This window comes from Rhinolophus sinicus, chromosome 18, assembly GCF_057876585.1.
Source record: "Rhinolophus sinicus isolate RSI-liver-muscle chromosome 18, RSI-T2T, whole genome shotgun sequence".
Classification (NCBI taxonomy): Eukaryota; Metazoa; Chordata; class Mammalia; order Chiroptera; family Rhinolophidae; genus Rhinolophus; species Rhinolophus sinicus.
In genome coordinates, this window is record NC_142518.1 from 101,779,106 (window position 1) to 101,800,499 (window position 21,394).

The 21,394-nt window shown below is 40.2% G+C and overlaps 1 protein-coding gene across 1 annotated transcript in view; it reads left to right on the forward strand.

Annotated features, from left to right (window-relative positions):
- Positions 1-21,394, forward strand: part of LOC148754685 (uncharacterized) — a 55,769-nt gene that overhangs the window by 18,526 nt on the left and 15,849 nt on the right. The window contains exon 4 of the mRNA XM_088794766.1: positions 3,619-3,704. Coding sequence (XP_088650892.1) covers positions 3,619-3,704 — 86 coding nt within the window. The remainder of the gene's footprint in view (positions 1-3,618; positions 3,705-21,394) is intronic.

Sequence of the window (21,394 nt, forward strand, 5' to 3'; positions counted from 1 at the left end):
AAATGACCAGAAAAGCCTTTCCAGGAGAAAGTGCTCACACCTACACACACACATAGTCATCATAGACAAGTACACACACACAACACATGCACACATGCAGTGCCACAGATGTTTACTCTGACATAGACCTACAGGTGTGAACTAATCCCACAGACTATACATTCTTAAAGCTGCAGCCAAAGACATGTTTGCACAAATATGAACGTAGAACACAGAGTCCCAACAGGGGTCAGCTCATGTTTGCACAGATACACATATGCATGCACACAGATACACATGAATGCCTACAGCTCTGTGTGTAGGCACAGAGCAACATATAGTCATAAATATATACTCCACACTTGCACAGACCCAGAGAAGCACGCAGACATGTATATATGCCATCCAGACGATGTGTTTGCTGATCCATAACCTCAAAGATGCAAACACACAGATACACACACATACACACATACAAAAACACATAGATGTTTCTGGAGGCTCATGAGGCACAGACACATTCTCAGACACCCCCAGACATTTATGCAGAAATGTAGACAAGCATACCCGAACCCACATGGGCACATGTGAGCACACACACCCATAGGCATGCGTAGAGTCATTCATGTGCAGACACGGGTATGTGTGTTTTTACTGATATGCAGAGACACAGAGACATGGAGACATTTACACAAATGCTGAAACAGAGATGTATCTATAGGTAGATACATGTGTTTGAAACATGTACTTCCTGACATTTTCATGCTCACAGAGTCACATCCATATACACACAAAGGCATAACTGTTATTCATACACACATGCTTAAATATTCTCATGTATGTGCATGCAACATAAGTGCATGTGTAAATGCACATAGGGCACACATGGGAATATTCATGCATGTGGGTGTACATATGGAAATACACAAGTACAAAAGGATGCACACATAAAGGGACTTGTACATGCACACATAGACAAAACAGAGATGGATCCATAAAGAGATCTCTACATGTATGTATGATACAGACAATGGTATATACATTTAGAGACATGCTTTCATATACAGAGAGATATGCATTATAGATAGCTGGATAGATGATAGATAGATATAGATAGACAGATGATGATAGATAGATAGATAGATAGATAGATAGATAGATAGATAGATAGATAGATAGATAGATAGATTTAGCCAAGACACTTTCATATGCAGAAGCATATATCTACACAGAGAGGCACAGGCCTAAAGACCCACATGAAGAAACACGTGGGCAAGCACATCAGCACTCACACACAGACTCACTCAGATGAACAAGAGGAGCATGCAAAAATCACATATGTGTGCAGAAACAGGTAAATTCACAGACACAAGCATGTGCATGGAGACAGACATACACGGAGCCACACCCATACAGACTCACAAAGAGATGGTGTGTGCAGATGTATGCAGAAACATATATACAATTTTATACACATAGAGACACTCCACATGGATGTGCAGATAGATACAGAGACCCACAAACGCATACCTGCACAAACAGAGCACACAGATACATGCAGAAGCATGCATGCCCATTGACCTGTACATGCTGACATAGAAATGTGTGCACCCACATTAGCAGAGCCCAGCACACCTTCTCACACACACACACACTTGCACAGACACTTGTGTGTATAGTCATCTGTATGCATGCGAACATGCATGCATACCTCAGAGGCATGCACAAACAAATACAGGGACAGAAGCACACCCGCACACACAGACATACAAAATTCCCATGCATATAGAATCCTCACATGCACACAGCAACATAAACATCTGCACATGGACACACAGGTGCATGCACCCAGTCATCCAAAGAAATTCATTGTCGTGCAGACGGACGTAGGCAGATGCACACACAGTGCCCCCATAGACGTGCAGATGGTCACCCAAACACACGCATGCAAACAGCAGTGGATGAACACCGAGGCGTGTACATATGATATAGAAGGACCTAGACACAGATAAAGGGGCTTACAGGCAAGAATGTGCAGGTACACATAGACTTACACTCAGACACACACACATGCTATATGCACACAGACGTGTAGACATGCAGAGAGCCACATAGATGAATATTTGCAAGCAGTAAACATAAGGACTAAATGTGTTCACACAGACATAGATGCTATCTTATACACATAGACTCACGCAGAGATATGTATATATACACTGGGATAGAAGTACAGCCCCACAGACTTACATATGTACACATAGACATGGATACAGCCCCCCCAAAGACAAGATTCTACCCATTCAGATGGTTACATGTTCCAAACCCCCATTATGGGCACATGTACACAGAGCTCTATAAATGCACTTGCACATACAGATGCATAAATGCATATTAAGATGCATACTCAGATGCCAGGTGTATGCCCCCCAATACACAAGCACAAAACATCCTCAGTGTATAAAAGTAAGTGACATACATGTATATCTACAGACAATGGAGACTGAAACACTGAAAAATACAGACATTCATGGCACTCAAATGCATAGAGATGTACCCTCACATGTCAATCTATACACCCATTGGCACGCACACACACAAAATGGTCTACAAATGTACTCCTATGCCCATATAGCACTCAGTCCTAAGTGTACATCACATATGTGAATACACACACACACGTATACATCTGTCAACTTAGGCATATAGATACAGACATGGACTTAATCATGCTACAAATGGAAACAGACTCATGCAGATTTATGCGGATGAAAACAGAGACTCAATCACATATAAAAGGCTGTGCAAATAAACACTTGTCCAAAGGAGGATGTGACTTTTAGTGTATCTATTTCTTAGCCTCTTCAAGAGATAATGAAAATTATTGAGCTCCCTCTGATGACTATACTGTTTAAAAGCAGATGTGGCAATTATCAGAGAGGTCTCTAAAAGATCTGGAGGGCACATGTGTGCATGTGCGTGCACGTGCACACACACATTTCCACGGGCACAAAATCACAAGCATAGGATCACAGGAAAGCACAGAAATATAAACATGTATAGCCAAATATAGAAAGATATATAGGTACATACACACACACACACACACACACACACACACACACACACTCACACACTGAAACATCACACAGTGTAATATTTAAGGGTATGGCTATTGAATTTGAAAACAAACCAAACCAAACCTATGTTTGCATTTCAGCTCCAGCACTTACGAGCTGTATGATTTGGGGCCATTTTTCTGCTTTCTCACCTGTAACATGGAGGTTTTATTAGCACCTATCTCTTACAGTCCTTTGAAGATACAGTGAAATGAAAGGTTTAAGCTCCTATTTGGAATGTCATAGGTGATGCTGCTGCTGCTGCATTTTGATTTTGCTAGAGTTGAAGTTCTTAGGTTGATAGGGTTTGGGTTTTCTGGTCAATTGCATGTTCATGTCATATCCTAGAGACATATTAATTAACATTATTCGTAAATGGTATTAATGAAGAATAGTTACTTCAGAGACAAAGCCCTTTCTGAAATTTTCTGTCCCTGGCAAATGGAAAGACCTAAAACAAATATTTCCTATTATTGTTTGTTATGATTGTTATGTGTTATTCGTATCCTTTTCCTTTTTGCAGGAGGAGATGGCAGATTGGAGCGAGCCCCGGGAAGGGAAAGAGGGCTTTCCTCCTGGTGCGCATATGTCACCTAGTGACCATATTGAGTAAGTACAGTATTTGTGGATCATTCAGAAACATTCCTAAAATTTCACCCATTGCAAAATTGAATAACCTCCCTGGTAAATAAGCTACTATACATAAAGGTATAGTGGTTTCTGCTATATTCAGAAATTAAAAATAGTTACAAAATAAAAAGAAATCTTCCTAAATTTCTTTCCCCTCCGCTCAGTTTTCCTCTGGACTTTATTGAGACTGTTCTGTAGCAGTGGTCTTCAAACTTTCTCATTATAGGCCGCCTAAAATAATTTTGAAAAACTATCTGCCCCATCACATATCTTTAAGTTAGCGTCTGAAGTTTCTTATCGTTAAGTTTAATTATTTGTAGAGTTATTTCCAGTTTATTATGTTTACTTATGCTTTTAAATAATATGATTTCATTGCATTTTGCATGATTCAGTGAACTAAAAATACTACAGTAACTTGATACTTATCATTGTTGATTTAAAAGCAAACAAATAAAGAAAGAACCATGAACAGACAGAAATTTTACATGATTTTATTACCTCTTTGAAATCAGCATTTCATTCAACTTCCCTCATATAATTTATCCTAATGTGATATATTTTTGTGTTTAAAGGCCTTTTATTTTCACCCTACCATACATCTCTGCAAAAAGTATATATGGACTGAAATAAATTTTCCTATAACCCTAAGCAGCTGAGTATCAAAATTTTTATCATTAAATTACTAGTAGTATACAGTGTATCAGACCAGTGTAAAATATTACACATTTTGATAAGTAATTATTTAAAAACTAGAGTTTGGTTAAAAATGCATCTCTTAAGTAAATATGATTGTTTATTTTCCCCCAAGTAATAGTCATGACTCTAAGGATAACTATTACTTCTAATGAGACAGAGTGCATTATAATCTTTTTTCCTATTTTTCACTTTTGTAGATATAAGAACTCAGAAAACTTTGTTCCCATAAATAAGTAGAAGGGAATGGAATGAGTGTCCACATCATGGGTCAAAACTCACACAGTGACCATTCATCAAAAATAATTTTTAATGATTTAAAATTGTTTTAATTAAAAATTTTAATTTTTAACAGACAACTTGATGAGGCCTATCTTTATTTTCATAATTTTTTTAATTGGGGAATATTGGGGAACAGTGTGTTTCTCCAGGGCCCATCAGCTCCAAGTTGTTGTCCCTTAATCTAGTTGTGGAGGGCGCAGCTCAGCTCCCAGTCCAGTCACCATTTTCAATCTTAGTTGCAGGGGGCACAGCCCACCATCCTATGCGGGAATTGAACTGGCAACCTTGTTGAGAGCTCGCATTCTAACCAACTGAGCCATCTGGCCACCCCAAGGCCTATCTTTAAAAGTGTGAAAGCAAAGAATCCTCAGTTTACAAAAGGATTTGTTGCCAAATCATTTTTTTCTGATTTTCTGAGAAGTTTACTGAAATGATCATACAAGATTTAGCAAATGACTACCATATCTGTCATACTTTCATTTTGAGACATTATTTTAAATCCAATATACTTACAAACGGTTGAGAAAATCAAAATACCGAGATCAATATGTCTTAGCCAATGCAATAATTTTGGCAAAATGCCTTTAATTCATTATATCCTTTAAATATAAAACTTTGAGGCTGCAGGTTTGGATCATTAATTTCATGGAAAATATTTATAATATAACTTAATTGGCAAAGGCAATGTTCATATGGAAATAATCAGCCAAATCAGCTTTGCCTTCAGAAAAAGTGTCTGACCACATTTTCCTTTTCTTTTTTCTTTTTTTTTTTTTTTAAGATTTTATTGGGGAAGGGAAACAGGACTTTATTGGGGAACGATGTGTACTTCCAGGATTTTTTCCAAGTCACGTTGTTGTCCTTTCAATCGTAGTTGTGGAGGGCGCAGCTCAGCTCCAGGTCCAGTTGCCGTTGTTAGTTGCAGGGGGCACAGCCCACCATCCCTTGCAGGAGTCAAACGGGCAACCTTGTGGTTGAGAGCCCATTGGCCCATGTGGGAATCGAACCGGCAGCCTCCGGCATTAGGAGCATGGAGCTCCAACCACCTGAGCCACCGGGCCGGCCCCCTGACCACATTTTTCAATGGAAAAAATGAATTAACATGCATTCTGAGGAGAAATATTAAAACGATGGAGAAATCAATTGTGGGACACCTCTTGTTAAATAGTTTACTAACAAACTACATAGAATGTTAAAATGATAGTGAGATTTATGTCCACTTCAAAATAAATTAAGAAATTAAATAATAATTTTGTTTCTCATACGTAATTTTAAATTAAACAATGTAGTATGTAGCTAACATTATAAATTATGTATGAAACAAGGAATCTGACGGCAGGCATAGTTTCCTTTGGTAAACACATATGCATTGTTTTTTAGAACACTAGTATTGGGTTTCTGGAAATAATTGAGAATCAAACATAAAAATTGTAAAATCCATTTATGTTAGATCACCGAATCAAATTTTCAACCATATTTTATCAAAGAGAAAAGTATATTTAGCTAAAAAAATAATTGGTCTAGCAGCCACCATATTTTATTTTTGATAATAGGGAGTAGAGAATACATTATTATTTATAAAATGAAATGAGAATTGACTTTAAATGGAAAAGATATTTCAAGAGACAATCTGAGAAGACAGGTTTTAACAAGTTTAACGAATGATGTACCTTATCTGAAAGAAATCACATACAATATCTATGCATAAGTTTTACCAGTGTAAACACTTTGTAATACAGGAAAATATTCCAGTTATATTTAAAAGAATCAATCAACTGTATATACTGCTGTTAGTTAGGAGGTGCTTTTCTTTTTAGTAAAGACACATGTAAGTGATTAGTATTGAGAATGGCTGCAAAATAATGCTTAATTTTAAGCAAGTGGAAAAAAAGTTGTTTTTGGCAGATCGGTTGTAGTCAAGAATACACATGCAAATTGAGAATCAGAGAGTAGATTTCCTGCAAACTCTCCCTGCTAGCATACTTCTTGAAAATAATTCATGTACTGGTAGCCTAGTTTGAAGACCACTGTTCTAAACTGTCTGCGGCAGGATTGCTCCATAGAAACATATTGTCATTGTTGGGATAACAAATTTATTGTAGTTCACGTTCACAAGAGTGCAGTGGAAGTCACTGCCAGATGCTTCTATGATTGATTGTGTTTGAGCAAAATATTCTGGAAGGGAGTATTTTGTTTTGCTGATACATGTATGTATCAACTAGACCTACGTTGTCCAATACGGGAGCCACTCAACCCCATGCGGCTTGTGTGAACTGTGATATGCGGTAAGTGTAAAATGCCAAATTTCAAAGAGCAGGCCAACATAAATAAAATATTTCATTAATATTTTGATATCAATTACATGTTGAAATGATAATATTTTGGATATACTGAGTTAAGTAGCATGTTATTAAAATTAATTTCACCTGCTTTTTAAACTTTTTAAAATGTTGCAACATGAAAATTGCAATTACATATGTGACTTGCATTATATGTGTCATATGATAGTGCTGCTCTAGAGCCAATATTAAAATTCTGACTTCCTCTAAAAACATGACCACAGGAAAAAAAAGATTTGTCCACTACTCTCGTGTAGTAAGTATATTGGTATTCTGATGTAGGTAGTATTTTGTTTAGTGTTTGGGTTTCCAGGTTGGGGAATTTCTAGTTGAAAGCAGGTAAAAGTAAAACAAGCAAGCAAGCAAGCAAACAAACAAACAAACAAAAAACCAGTATTTTGTTAAAGATGTTTTAAAAACAGTCTTTTATTAGTACCTAGAAATTTTCCCAATATGGACTTTGGATGGCTTCTCAGTGGGAGCAAGTGAAGCTTTTCAAACTCTTCCAAAATGTCAGTGGCGGATATTGCATTCTATGGAAGATATGAAGTATTTCATCACATTTGAGATACTGTTTTATGTAATTACGTTTTTATGTAACACTAAGAGAGAAAGAAAAAACTTCTGAATAAACTATGATGTAATGCTTTCATATCCATAGAATTTTAATTTTATACTTATGGAAAGAGCTTTTTTGGCTTATTTAGACATATATTTTTATCATACTCATATATCATGATACTATAATAGCCACGAACAAGTTTGAATATACACAGGCAATGACAGCTCCCTTTCAAATGCCTCCTGGCTGACAGTGATTGTAGAACGCCATTGATTGAAAAGTGCACTCTGATTTCAGAGATGGGAAAATGTGAAGAAAATAAGCATCTGAGAATTAGTTAAATACGGTAAGTCATTTGGCAAGAAAAAAGGGTGATGTAGGGCCGAAAGCCAAACTCCAAGACAGCAGCCTAGTGAAAACACTTTTCTGTGTATTATTGTATTTACAAAAGTCAAAATATGGCTGTCATTTAAAAATATATCGTCGTGCATTTAAATAACATTACATGATATATTTCATCGCAATTGTTTGGTGGTTTTCTTAGCATTCTTTTATTTGTTTCCTGGCTTAGAAGTAGGAAGGCTAGGGAACAATCGGGATGGGTGGGGCTGTGACTGGGGACAGACTGGATCTCTCCAGGCTGAAAATGTCTAGCATGTCTGTTGTAAGAACCACTTAGCACAGCCTTGTGTGAGGCTGTGCCTTCAATGGCACTGTTTGTTCTTTGTAAGTGGGCCTAACAGAGGCAGCCTTTCTCCTTGTCGTGGCTTAGTTTAGTTTTCACATATTCAATGTATCCTTTCTTGACTGAAGGGCCTCAGAGAGGGAGGAATGGCGATTGAGCTGCTTTCCTACTTTTTGTTTGATATAGTATTCGAGAGGGTCAGCAAGATGAATCAAAACTCCACAGGAAATACATCATGTCAAGAATCAAGGAGAAAAAAACAAACCCTAAATTTGTCCTCCAGGAACTGTGGCAGATCTCTGATTGTAATGATACTCTTGATGGTATAAGAATTTACAAGAGGTAACAAAACCAACAGTAACAGTCTTCATGAAATGAGAAGAAGAAGAGAACCAATAACATGTTCCCTCCCTTGTCCCTACAGCTACACATTATACTAAAATTTAAGTGTCTCTTGAGGGCTCAAAAGCAGGGCCAGCTTAATGGGCTTGTGACCTGCGCAGTCTCATAGGGCTCTATGCTTAGAAGGGTTCCATGCTTGTTTTAATGCTCTGCTGTCATGGTCTTGAAACTCGCAATAATTTTGGAAAAGGGAGCCCACATTTTCATGTTCCATTGGGCCCCACAAATTAGGTAGGTAGTTGATCTCATTCAAAAGGAGATGCTTGCCAGAGAATTATGAACTGAAGGAGCAAGATTAAATCGGAAGCATTGCTTTTCTAATGTTGTGCACTGAACTCTGTCAATATTCATAAACTACTGTTGCTGTTGGTGGTGATGTTAAGAATAATAGTTGTAGAAGTTGTAATAGGAGTAGTAGTATTATCAGCAGTACTTTATATTGACTCCCTCATTTATTCATATGACCTGGGACATTTCTGTGTCTCTATTTTCTCACCTGCCCTCCCAATACCCATGAAAGTACTTGTTATCTGTGCAGGTTGAAACAGAGGAAAAAGATTATTTATTCCCCTATCCAGCATGGCATGGAGTCTGGGCAGCAACGACCTGCCTGGAGTCTTGGGGGCCTGGGTTGGGCTCAGCAATGAGGCTGCGCTGGCCCGTGACTGTAAAGCAGGTGTCCAGGGAGTCCTAGAGCCCAAAAATCAGTGCCTCTGAAATCTCAAAAGCCCAATGGGTACATCTCACTGCTGTCAAAAGGGCTGGGTCAAGGCACTTGGATGGAAACTGCAGATGTGCACACAGGGCTAGAGGGTTGAGAAGAGAGGAGAGGAGGTGCATCCGGGAAAGATCCTCTGAGCCCCTGGGGCATAGTGACAAGAGCTTTTTTCTAGGGTGCCTGCAGTATTGGGGAGGGAATGGCCAAGGGTGCCAGCCACCTCAGATTTCCCCATAGGTTTTCTTACTGCCCAGAACGGAATGGTACTCCATTGCCATTATCTGAGTGAGAAAAGAAAACTTTTGTCTCCGTTGTGTGAGGGAACTCATTTTCCTGCATGTAAAGGAGAAAAGTGGCACAATGGAGAGAGACCTTAAGGAAGTCAGCAAATGCCATGTGGCTTTTAAGTATGCAAGAATGCCTGTCAGTGATTTCCTTAAACAATTGTAGGGTTTCACTGCATTGCAATTAAGAGAAGTGAAAGTAGCACTTCAAATGAGGCCACCGAAAATGCCATTTGAAATATCTTGGCAGTGTACTGTGTCACTGATGGGACACAGTGATAAACAATTTGCCTTATTTCACACATCAGAGATTGCTGGACTTTGTTTCTTGCGTGTGACAGAAGTGAAGATAGGGATATAGCCTTTTAGGAATAAGTGTCCTGGTTTCCTGGTTAAAATGACATAATGTATTTGGTTGCATGTCTCTGTTGGGAAATGGGAGGGTTACTGTGTTGTGTCAGAAAGCAGGGGGTGAAGTGGCTGGGATGTATTTGCATTACAGGGGTACCTCGGTTTTCCAACATAATCCATTCCGGAAGACCATTCGAGTTCTGAAACATTGGAAAACAGCCGACAGCTAAGCCTCAGGATCTTGCACTCAGTGGAAGCCGCATGACATGTTCGACTTCCGAGGCGTTCGTAAAATGAAATGTTCGTCAACGGAGACGTTTGAAAACCGAGGTACAGTAGTACTGTGATTTTTTTTTGTACCTGAGTTTGCACACTTACGTGCAATCTGTCACAAGGGCTGCAGACCAGGTAAACCAATAGCAAAGAGCTAACGTGTGGTCTTTGATTGGTTCAGATCTGAGACTTCCAGCTGCCCAGCAGCTTGGCTTGGGAAGAATGCATGACGACCTGGATCTGGACTAGGGACAGGGCTAACAATGCTGACTGGACAACTGAATTTGTGCTAAAGAGTGTTGGAGCGTCCCACCGAGCATGTGCATTTTGAGAAGCTTTCATCACAAGGGAGCCTGCAAAGGAGAGCTGGCTATTGCACACAAAGGTCTGGGTGCAGGCACAATTATGCTTGTATGTGCAAGGATGAGGAGCGGGGAGGGTCCTATGGGGGTGCATTGTAAACTACTTGGATGGGGACTCTCTGTACAGGTGCCTGTAACTGCCTTAGGTCAAGCCCCGCTCAGGTTGGAATTAGAGCTTTTCTGAGCTACCTGCCTGAAATCCCGACTGTGTTCTCAGACCAACCAAGAGAGGCCACACCTGTTGGTGAAGGAAGGTTGGGAGCTCAGCCATGACTTCATTGATAATAAAGGAAGAGTTCCAGCACTTCTCTTAGGACCCCAGTTAAGATTGAGGACCAGAGAAGGGAAGATGATAATACAGTTTTAGAGTTGGAAAGAACCCTTAAAGGCCATTTAGTGCAATCCTTATATCTCAATTGAAGTCTCCAGTGAATAATTTCTCTTTCCCTCTGCTTGAACATCTCCAGGAATGGGGGAGTCTGTTTCCTGAGGTAGCCCATTCACTCTCTGGCCATCTTTATTAGTTCTGCCTCATATTGGACTGAAATCTGACTCCCTGCACATTCTGATCTCTGGGCCAAGTCACCTCCTGCTGACACATGGCCCTTTTGCTCACTGAAGACAGGTCCTATCTCATTGAACTCTTCTTTCCTTGCTTCATCTCTCTCCGCCGTTCCCCATTCAATGATTTTGGCCCCTGTTCTTCTTGTTTCCCTCCTCTCAGCAGTCCAGCTCTCCAGGGTACCAAAAGCCTTGTACAGTATTCCTGTTGCAGCCTGACCACTTGTTACCTGAGCTGAGTATCATTTCTCTGTTAACCGCATGCCATGTATAGTCAGATGGCATTGTTGACTCACCCAGTTTCCAGAAAGTCTAAATTCAACTGGAAGGTGCCCCCACCTGCTTTACTCAGAACTACGGGGCCAGCAAATGCTTCTGACCAAAAGCAGTTCACTCACTGAAAATTAGGTCATGGTGGCACAGGGAGGAACAAGATGGAGGGTAGGAAGTTATCTGGTGTATTGTCTTTTGTTGAGAGCTTTAGTATCTGTTTTTCCTCTACTCTGCATATCCCTAGTTTTTTACAGGTAATTTCATGTGGCGTCTGGGAACCTGAGAAAATATGAAAAAGACACCCTTAAAGGGGATTGGGGAATTGTATTAGTCACATGCATTGCTCACAATGAAGCAGGAGTGAGCTTGGGACTTCCTTTCTCTCTTCATGTCCCCCTACCCTGCCCCTGGTGCCTTTTGGTTTAATAGAAATCTGTTAATGAGGCTTCTGATCGTTCATGTGTAGATTGTTCCAGAAATCAATCACTCTATTCAACTGGGAACCTCCTGAGTTAATTGGGCCTTTTAACCACCTCATTCTGTGTGTGTGTGCTGAAAATGACAGGTGAGGAGAATTCGTACAGATACTACCACTCTTTCAATTACCAGTCTTGCTCAGGATAGTGAGAACAGCCTGACTCCAGAGCATTTGTGCTACCACAAATTATCAGTACAATCTGGTAGAAGCCTTCCACCCTTGGGCCTCAATCACTTTGTTAATAGATAAAGGAGTTGAACCAAATATCTATTATATTTCTCCTGAACAGCCTGGTCTAGAGAGTTACTCCTGCTGCATGCAACCTGAATTCCAGTTACTTAAAAACCTCCCAAGGTTGAAACCTCTAAACTTGTGGTTCTCAGCCTTGGATGCACTATAGAATCACATTAGGATCTTTTAAAAAATACTGATCCCCTCCTCCCTATGATTCGGATTCATCTGCTCTAACTCATAGCGACCTTTCTTCTAAGCTCTGAATTTCTTCCATAAAGCCATAGGGTAGGATCATAGAACATTAGGATTCTGTTATGTGAATGCCAGAAACATGTATAACCCCAGGTTGGACAGCTGCTGGATGAAGGGCAGATGCAACACTGAAACAGGCCTAGTTCAGAGCCTCAACTAGTTCTCAAGAGCAAAAGGAGGGCCTTCTTCTTAGCTCTTCAGTCGTTACAAGTCAAGCAAATGAACAGGAAACAGTCACTTGAATTAATTCTGTCTTGGCTGCTGTTTGTTATTTGAGATTCTGAAAATCAGCCTACTGCATTCCATCTATCCTCCCAGGGATATACTTGGCATTGTTTGGTCTGCTTTCAGAAAGATAAATGGGGCTCAAAGCGTGTGATCATCTCCTTGGTTAAGCAAATTCCTTCCACCAAATATTTATTATTTTGTTTTAATGAGGGGATATTTTTTTTTTTGACTCTCCAGAAGTCTAAGGAAGAAAGCAAAGAAAAGGTAGTTTGATTGGAATTGGACTGCCCTCTAGAATGGAGCAAGCAGCCATCAAGTTCATGACTATAATAGGACCTCTCACAAGTGCAGAGACAAAGTGAGAAAGAGAAAAAAGGTACAAGAGTAAAGGAGGCTGAATGTACAGCCAGCCCAGCAGTTTCTGCAGTGAGTTGCGTCATAAAGTAAGTTGGGGTTTTCCCAGAGCCCATGTGCCTGGGCGAACTTTATTTGCAATTTCATTAACAGCTTTTTAAGTCAACATATTTTATAGCAATTAACTATAATTACAAATCTTAGAAACATTTATATGGATAATTACGTGCCTAATTATTGTTCCTTCATTTTCAATTAATTCTAAAAGAAATTAACTGTGTGATTTTGACAAGTGCTTAGTGTTTCCAAAACTGACTGTGAATCCCTATTACTTAAATTTGTTGTTATACATTTTCACAAACTTTTCCCAATCTGAAACTGTCTATAAATGTTGGCAGTAAGTTTCTTGACTGCATGCCGGTCACACATTACTCTCACACCTATGATTGCTTGGAAGGGAGTGTAAACACTGCCAAGGAAAAATGACCCACCCAATTAATCAGTGGCAGACAGCTGAGAATTGGGCTCCATATTTTCCTATGGCGATTGTTTAACCACTTGGCTGCAGGCCACCAAGTGAGTTATTGATCCATTGGAACCCAGCCTATTTGAATGGCCATGATAGGCTTTCTGTCATCAAACTACTAAAACTGTGTGTTTGGGGGAGAGGAAAATAATGAAAACCACTAGTCTGTGCAACTTAACAGGTATAAACTATGTAAAGGAAGATATTTGATAGGCACTGACAGTAGGGTAACTGAATGGAAGAAATACTGACCAATTGGACTTAGATGTGTTGAATAAATCTCTGAAATCCAATTAACTGGCCCAGATAGCATCTGCAATACTGCTTGTGGTAGGGAGGGTTAGTATTGATGAGGGATTCCAAAAAGTGGTATATTTGCAGTGAATTCTTAATAAGAGGGGCACACAGAAGATGTATGACCAAATTCCAGTTCAGATATTTATTACCTATGTGACCTCTGATGATTTTTCAAAGGGAGAAATCAGATAATGTGGGTAAAACAGGATCCAGGACAGTACTTGAGACCTAGCCTGTCCTCAGCAAATGTTCTTTTTCTTTCTTCCCTGAAATCTTAGACTTGTGTTATTCTTTTTTTTTTTTTTTTTTAAATTTATTGGGGTGACAATTGTTAGTAAAATTACATAGATTTCAGGTGTACAATTCTGTATTACATCATCTATAAATCCCATTGTGTGTTCACCACCCAGAGTCAGTTCTCCTTCCATCACCATATATTTGATCCCCTTTACCCTCATCTCCCACCCCCCACCCCCTTACCCTCTGGCAACCACTAAACTATTGTCTGTGTCTATGAGTTTCTGTTTCTCATTTGTTATTCTATAAAGAGCTCATTTTTAAAGATTACTTCATTCAGAGATATTTTATTTGGACTTATTTGTCAATCAATGGCATGAGAATGACCTATTATTAACTTGTAGACCCATATAATTTTTTATGATATTTTAAAACCTTTACCTTACAAGCTTTTTCATTTATTACTTATCTTACCCGGTGCTAAGATAATTTTTTTTAATACGTGAAAGTAATACAGTCATCCCTCCGTATCCATGGGATATTGGGTCCAGGACCCCTGAGAATACCGAAACCTGCCGATGCGTGAGTCCCTTATATAAAATGACATAGTATTTGCATATAACATACACACATCTTCCCTTATAATTTAAATAATCTCTAGATTACTTATAATACCTAAACAATGTAAATGCTATGTAAATAGTTGTTATACTGTGTTGTTTGGGGAATAATGACAAGAAGAAAAGTCTGTACATGTTCAGTACAGATGCAACCATCGTAGGTCTAACTACGTAGTACAAGTCAGTGACAATATAACAATTTTTTCCTATTTTCAATCCTTGGTTGGTTAAATCTGCGAATGCGGAAAGCGCAGATATGAAGGGCTAACTGTGCTAGGATTGGAATACAATTGCACTGCCAAATAAATGCATAGATTTTTTTTCAGAATGTGCGCAGCTATTGTATGATGCTGAAAATAATTTTTTCTTTATAGGTTTGTGTCACTTTGTCCTATTCTCTTGGAAGACGTTGATATTTGTACCCCCAATTTCTCTAGTGGCAAAGTTAAAAAAGGCAACGAGTTGCCTTTAATGTCAATACTGACAGTGATAAATGATGGCTGCTTGTTTGTATAGGTGTGAATGACGGGACCCATAGCTAATTACCGTCCAACTCATTTATTCTTTGGGACCACTAATGAGCCAATCATTAAGGGGCTATATTCATTGTGATGAATTATTCATTCAGAAAATGTTTATTGAGCCCACTTATGGACCAGGAATTCTGCTAGTTGATATATCCATGGCATAGCTCCAACCTTAAGGTGCTTATAATCTAACAAGGAGCTAAGACTTATCTATGAACAATTCAAACACAAGATACAAAACAAAAATGTCATGAGGAAGAACAAGATGCTACTGGAGTTCAGAGAGGGGAGTGGTTACTGCTGGTAGGGGGAATTCAGGAAAGGCTTTACTCATTCATTCATTCACCTAACAAGCACATGAACAAGAGACTATGCTAGGCTGAGGATACAGAGACAAATAAAATGTTGCCCTCAAGGAGTTTACCTTCTAGGGAAAGATATCCAGACTAGAGACAACACCCTGTATTAAGTCTTACTGACAACTAAGGTCAGAACAAAGTGCTAGGGAGCTTAGAAGTTAGTATCTTTGGGGAAGCCAAGGAAGGAGTCATGGTTGAAGCAGACATTGAGCTGGAGTTTCTTTAGAGAGCTTATAGCCTAGTGAAGGCGACTGCCATGCATGTAAGTAATTCCAACACTAGGTAAAAGGTGCTTAGTGCCTTGAGAGAAATTCAGACAAAGGGCTGTGAGAGAGGCTTCAGGGGTGAATGTTTACTTCCAGCTGGGGCCTCAGGTAAGTACTTACCAAAGAGGTCGAATTGGAGCTGGTCTTAGAGGATGAGTAGAACTTCAAAAGGCAAGGAGGTGAGGGAAGGGGTAATCCAGAAGGAACGGCATGAAAGCATGACTAGAGACATGACTTGCTACTAATGAGTCCTTTGAAGTGGCTAGAGTGGACTAGGCTGGGCAATGGCAATTTGAGGACAATACAATGTGCAGCTAGATCATGGAAGTTAGCGAACACCAAGCTGACTCATTGGACTTCATTGAGTGGGCAGTGTGTCTCTACTTCTGACTGTGCCTTGGAACTGAGGTCGGGCTCTGGAATTGGGCTGCTTGGGTTCAAATACTGCCCCACCATTCACTAGCTGCATGAACTTGAGCAAGTCTCTTAGCCTCTCTGAGCCTTGGTTTTAACATCTGTAAAATGGGTATGACAGTAATATTGTACCCCACAGGTACCTTCAATGAGAACTGGTTTAGTTCATGTATTTGTAGCTTCTAGAACAGTGCTTAGCAAGACGGACTATATGTGTCAGTTGTTAGTAGCAGCAGTAGTAGTAACAATAATAGTTGCGGTATAAACAGTAGCAACTTTAGGGAATTCTCGTGTTGTGAACTTGTAGGGACATACAGTGGTACCTTGGTTTTCGAACATAATCCGTTCCGAAAGACCGTTCAAGTTTCGAAACGTTTAAAAACCAAGGCACGATTTCCCCATAGAAAGTAATGCAAAATGGATTAATCTGTTCCAGACCTTTAAAATCAACCCCCCCAACTGCAAATTTAGCATGAATTTTACTATCTAATGATACCATGGATCCATAAAATTTACGGCATTCATAAACCGAAATGTTCGTCAACGGAGATGTTCGAAAACCGAGGTACCACTTTACTTAGGATGACCTGACCTGCTTCAGGAAACCAGTAGTGAACCTCAGGGCATATTTTTAAATGGTCAATATTATCCTCTGCATAATTGTTGAGGTACATCTGAGTTGAGCCATGTGCTAGCCACATAAATAGCCAGGCCTCAGCTGCTAGAAATGGCCCAGCAAGAATGTTGGCTGCCAAGACAATGGAGGCAACCAATAAAACGGGTCCAGGATCAGGCCCAAGCAAGAGAGTTTCAGAGAGCTCCTCCATCTATGACACATCATCAGCAAAGCTTGCAAACAGTAGGGATCACCTGTGCTGAAAGTCTAGCAATAAAAGAATTGGATTCCCATGTCCCAGGTGCCTCAGTTTTCACACCCCTACCTCAAGCTGAAATTTTAACATGAAAGTGGAGCTATTTGCAAGTAATACTAAAGTGTCCCCACTGGGGGCTTGTTCACAGGAAACAGGTACAGCCTGAGAACAATGATCTGCAAAGCTGTGGAGACTGTTCTTTCTCATGTTGACCCCTGGTGCATTTTGGGACACATCTGACAAGTCCAGCTGCATTTAGCAGATGGCCTATGATTGAGTATATTCTCCTTGCATGCCCGACTGTGGATTCAGCTGATGGATGTCACTGTACACATGCCTCTTTCTTATGGATTGCAGTTGGTTATCACTAAACACACAAGCTGCTGTTATAAGACAGAGGTACCTTAGTAAGTCCTGGACGAACCCACAAATCTCCCTTCTCAAATGAGTGTTAGTATAGGGAGCTCAGGGTTCTCTTTGCAGATTCACAGCAAGCTCCTGAAATTTCCTGAGACACAGAGCAATTAGAATGGATCTCTTTTTGAGACCTCTGTGTCTTATACTCTCTAAGCTGTATGCAAACCTCCTCATGTAGGCCTAAAAGTAAGGGAATCATATTATATTGGAAAAAATATTATTATATGTCTTAATCAAAAAAGGATTTAAAGCTGGCTGGTGTCAAGTGTTGTGCCAGCAATCAAACAGTCCTCCAAGGATTAAGCCGTAAGTGTCTTCTGCCCAATTTACGCACTTTACATCAGAAAATCGCTCTTAACTTATACTTCTTGATAAACATCTGTTAAACATCTGCCTAGAAAATAATTATGTTTGCCTCCTCAGAATTTTTTTTGAGAGGGTATATTTTGGATGGCTCATATTTGTTTAAAAAGACTATCCTTGGAAGTTTCCTAAAATAAATGTACTTGTGGCAGAGGCTTCCAAATCGTTCCTCGAGTAGAGCTAGAGATGTAGAAACGAGGGAATAGAAGTTCAGCGGGGTTTAGGTTCTGCGACAGAACATGGCATTAGGGTTTGAGCCCATTTGTATGACCTCGCATCAGCCTGTGTTCAGACTCAGTTTCTTCATCTGCTCATAACACAGCATTGTCCTGAGGGAAGATTAATTAAAATACTATATGGAGAAATGCTTTGTAAACGTAAAAGGACCACTCAAATGTAAGGAATTGCTATTATTATCATCACCATTCATGATTCTACAGCTTATAACTAGTCAGAGTTTGTCTACATACATACATACGTACATACATACATACATGCATCCATACATCAAGCAGTCATGTCTTTCACCACTAGATGGCAGGCGAGCCACTTGATAAAGTGTTTATGGGGTCAGGGAACTAAAGATCCACAGCAATTCTGGTTTGTGAGGCAGTGCCACAAAGGTGAATTAGAAATCGTGAAAAACAGATGTTAAAATAAATCTCAAGTACGACCGGTTTGCAGTTTACCAAGATTTTGTATCTATGTGAACATGGTGTGTGTGTTTTTTCTGACTAGGAGAAAAGGGACAGCCAACCAATTTCTGCAAATAAGGAAAATGTTCAGCCCACTTAGAGTTATAGCTAACAGACTTAAGGATTATTTATAACACCATTTGGCAGGCGATGGTTTCATCTACATTAGGGGTCAACAAACTGCTTCTGCAGAGGGCCAGATAGTAAATCTTTCCAGCTTTGCAGGTTGATCTGTCTCTGTTGCATTGATTCAGCTTTGCCTTTGTAGCCTGTAAACAGCCTGAGACGCTAAGAAAATGAGTGGGCATGGCTGGGTTAAAATAAAACTTTATTTATGGACACTTAAATTTGAAATTCGTATAACTTACACTTGCCACAAAATATTCTTCTTCTTTTGATTTTTTCTGACCATTTAAAAATGTGAAAACCATTTTTGGCTCAAAGACCAAAGAAAAAATGGCCACAGGCTTGATTTGGCCCTCAGGGAATATTTTGCAGATTCCTGGATTAAAAGCTTTAATAATCTTAACTATCAGATTGACAATCTTCTCGATTAATATATCTTTTTACTTCTTTCATAATAAATATTTCAATGTGACTGTTATTTTTGCCATCAATAAATTAAGAATCCTTGTGATATTTTTTGCCCACCTCTCAATAGTATGAACTTGTGTCTTGTTTGTTAGACTATAAACAAAAGAATTCAACTAGTGGTTGCGTTGTTCCTAGAGTTGCCAGAAAAAAACAAGACACTCAGTTAAATTTGAATTTCAACTAAACAATGAATAATTTTTAAAGTATAAGTGTGTCCCATATATTGCAGGAGACATATTTTATTATAAAAGCACTGTATTTTGCCATGTATAATGTGCACTTTTATGCCCAAATTTGTGAGGGAAAAATAAGGATGTGCATTATACATGGGTGGTACTAATTCCGTATCTATATAAATGGTTTTAATTCTTTTATTTATGCTTATGAGTTAAAAGTGTAATAATAATAAATAAATGCTAAAATTCCTTCATAATACAAAAAACAAGTACCTAAATATAAACAAATACAAATTTGAATTAAAAAATTAAAACGAAAGATATTTCTTCCCTGAAAGTTTGGGCCAAAAACGGGGGTGCACATTATACATGGGAGCGCATTATACTCGGCAAAATACAGTATTTCTTGTTAATCTGAGATTCGGTTTTACTTAGGTGACCTATGTTTTTATTTCCTAAATCTGGCGTTCTTGTACTTATATATAGACTGCCTATTACTCGTTTATTAAAGCCTTAAAAATAATTGAAGATCTGCAGACAGGATTCCTGAAGTGAACTATGCCTTTAGAGATTTGGGGAAAATACGCATCTCCAACCCCTGGTTGCTTTCAGTGCTAGTTAACACATCCGTGTGGCATAAACAGGCATGTTTCATATCTATTTTCCAGGAGTATTTTCCTGAGCGGCTAGGGCCAGTCTCACTTGGATAAGCCATTTTAATTGTGAGAAACCCAAAGTAATCTTCAGACAGGTACTTGCTTCAGAGAAACTTGAAGTCTTATGAACGGCTTGGGTGGGAACAACAAATCCAATCCGTCCCACCCCCAACCCCCCTACCCGCGCCGGGCTGGTGTTTCATGGGGCTACGCTTGTTTTAGGCCAATTCCCACCAGAAACCCCATCCTTCTGTAAACACTTTTTCCCACCTCTTGGTGGAGATTTCAAGTGTGCACAGGCAGTGTTTGGTAGAGCTTGCTTTAGCGGGGTTTCTTTGTGTGTGGACTTGTTAGGATGCACTACTGGTACTAAATACACATATTTAATTTGCTTGGTGACTTTTCACGAAAGAGAGCGAATGCTAAATCCTCCCCAAATCTGACATTCTTTCCAGCTTTAAGATCTGCGGTCCGCCCAAGCGATCAGGCGGATCAGGAACTGCTAACCACCAGAGACCTTGCGGAGTTTCTTATCCCTTTGGCCTTGAGATGGTTAATTCAGAGGGCCTCCTGGCTGCCGCAGCTGGGACCGAGTTGCGGGGGTGGTGGTGAGTGGTGTTAACTGAGGAAGTGTCCTGACACGCAGCGAACAGGTCAGAAGTGACGGCACACAGTCTTTCCATCCCTGCGGGGGCCCAGCCCGCCCTGCGCCGAGGGAGTGGACCTCCAGCGAGCAATAACAGCCGTGGGCGGGCGGGCAGACGCTGGAGGGGCCACCCGAGGGGGCAGGTCTCTCCGGAGAGCAGCCAGTTGATAAAAGCTGCGCGGAAGGACACTGCTTCAGTGTAGGCGCGCTGCAAACACGAGACGCATTCTCCCCAGAGGGGAGCAGATCGTGCCTTGGCGGTTAGGAGAGGAGATTGCCGGGCCTGTAGCAGCCAGAACCAGGTAAGCCGACGTCCTTTCGGTATCCCGCTTTAACCAAGCTGATTTCCTTCGGGGGCCTGCCATTCACTACTCTTGCAGAGTAGCGTGGGCTCCCAGCCCGCCAGCCAGCCAGCCGGAACACGCCGGTCGGGCCTCCTCCTCCGCATCCTGCGGCGGCCCACGCTTAGATTCGCTAGCACCAACTCCGGGCTGCCGTTTACCGTTTCTCTACCTGCAAAATAAAGTCCTTCACTTACGTCTTCCCTCAAATCACCAGGGCCTGGGCAAGGGCACATCTAGCGAGGCACTTGCCTTGGAGCAAAATTTAAGGGGGGCACCAAGACTCAGTAATCAAGATGAAAATTTTAAATGCGGTGTCTCTCAAATTCAAA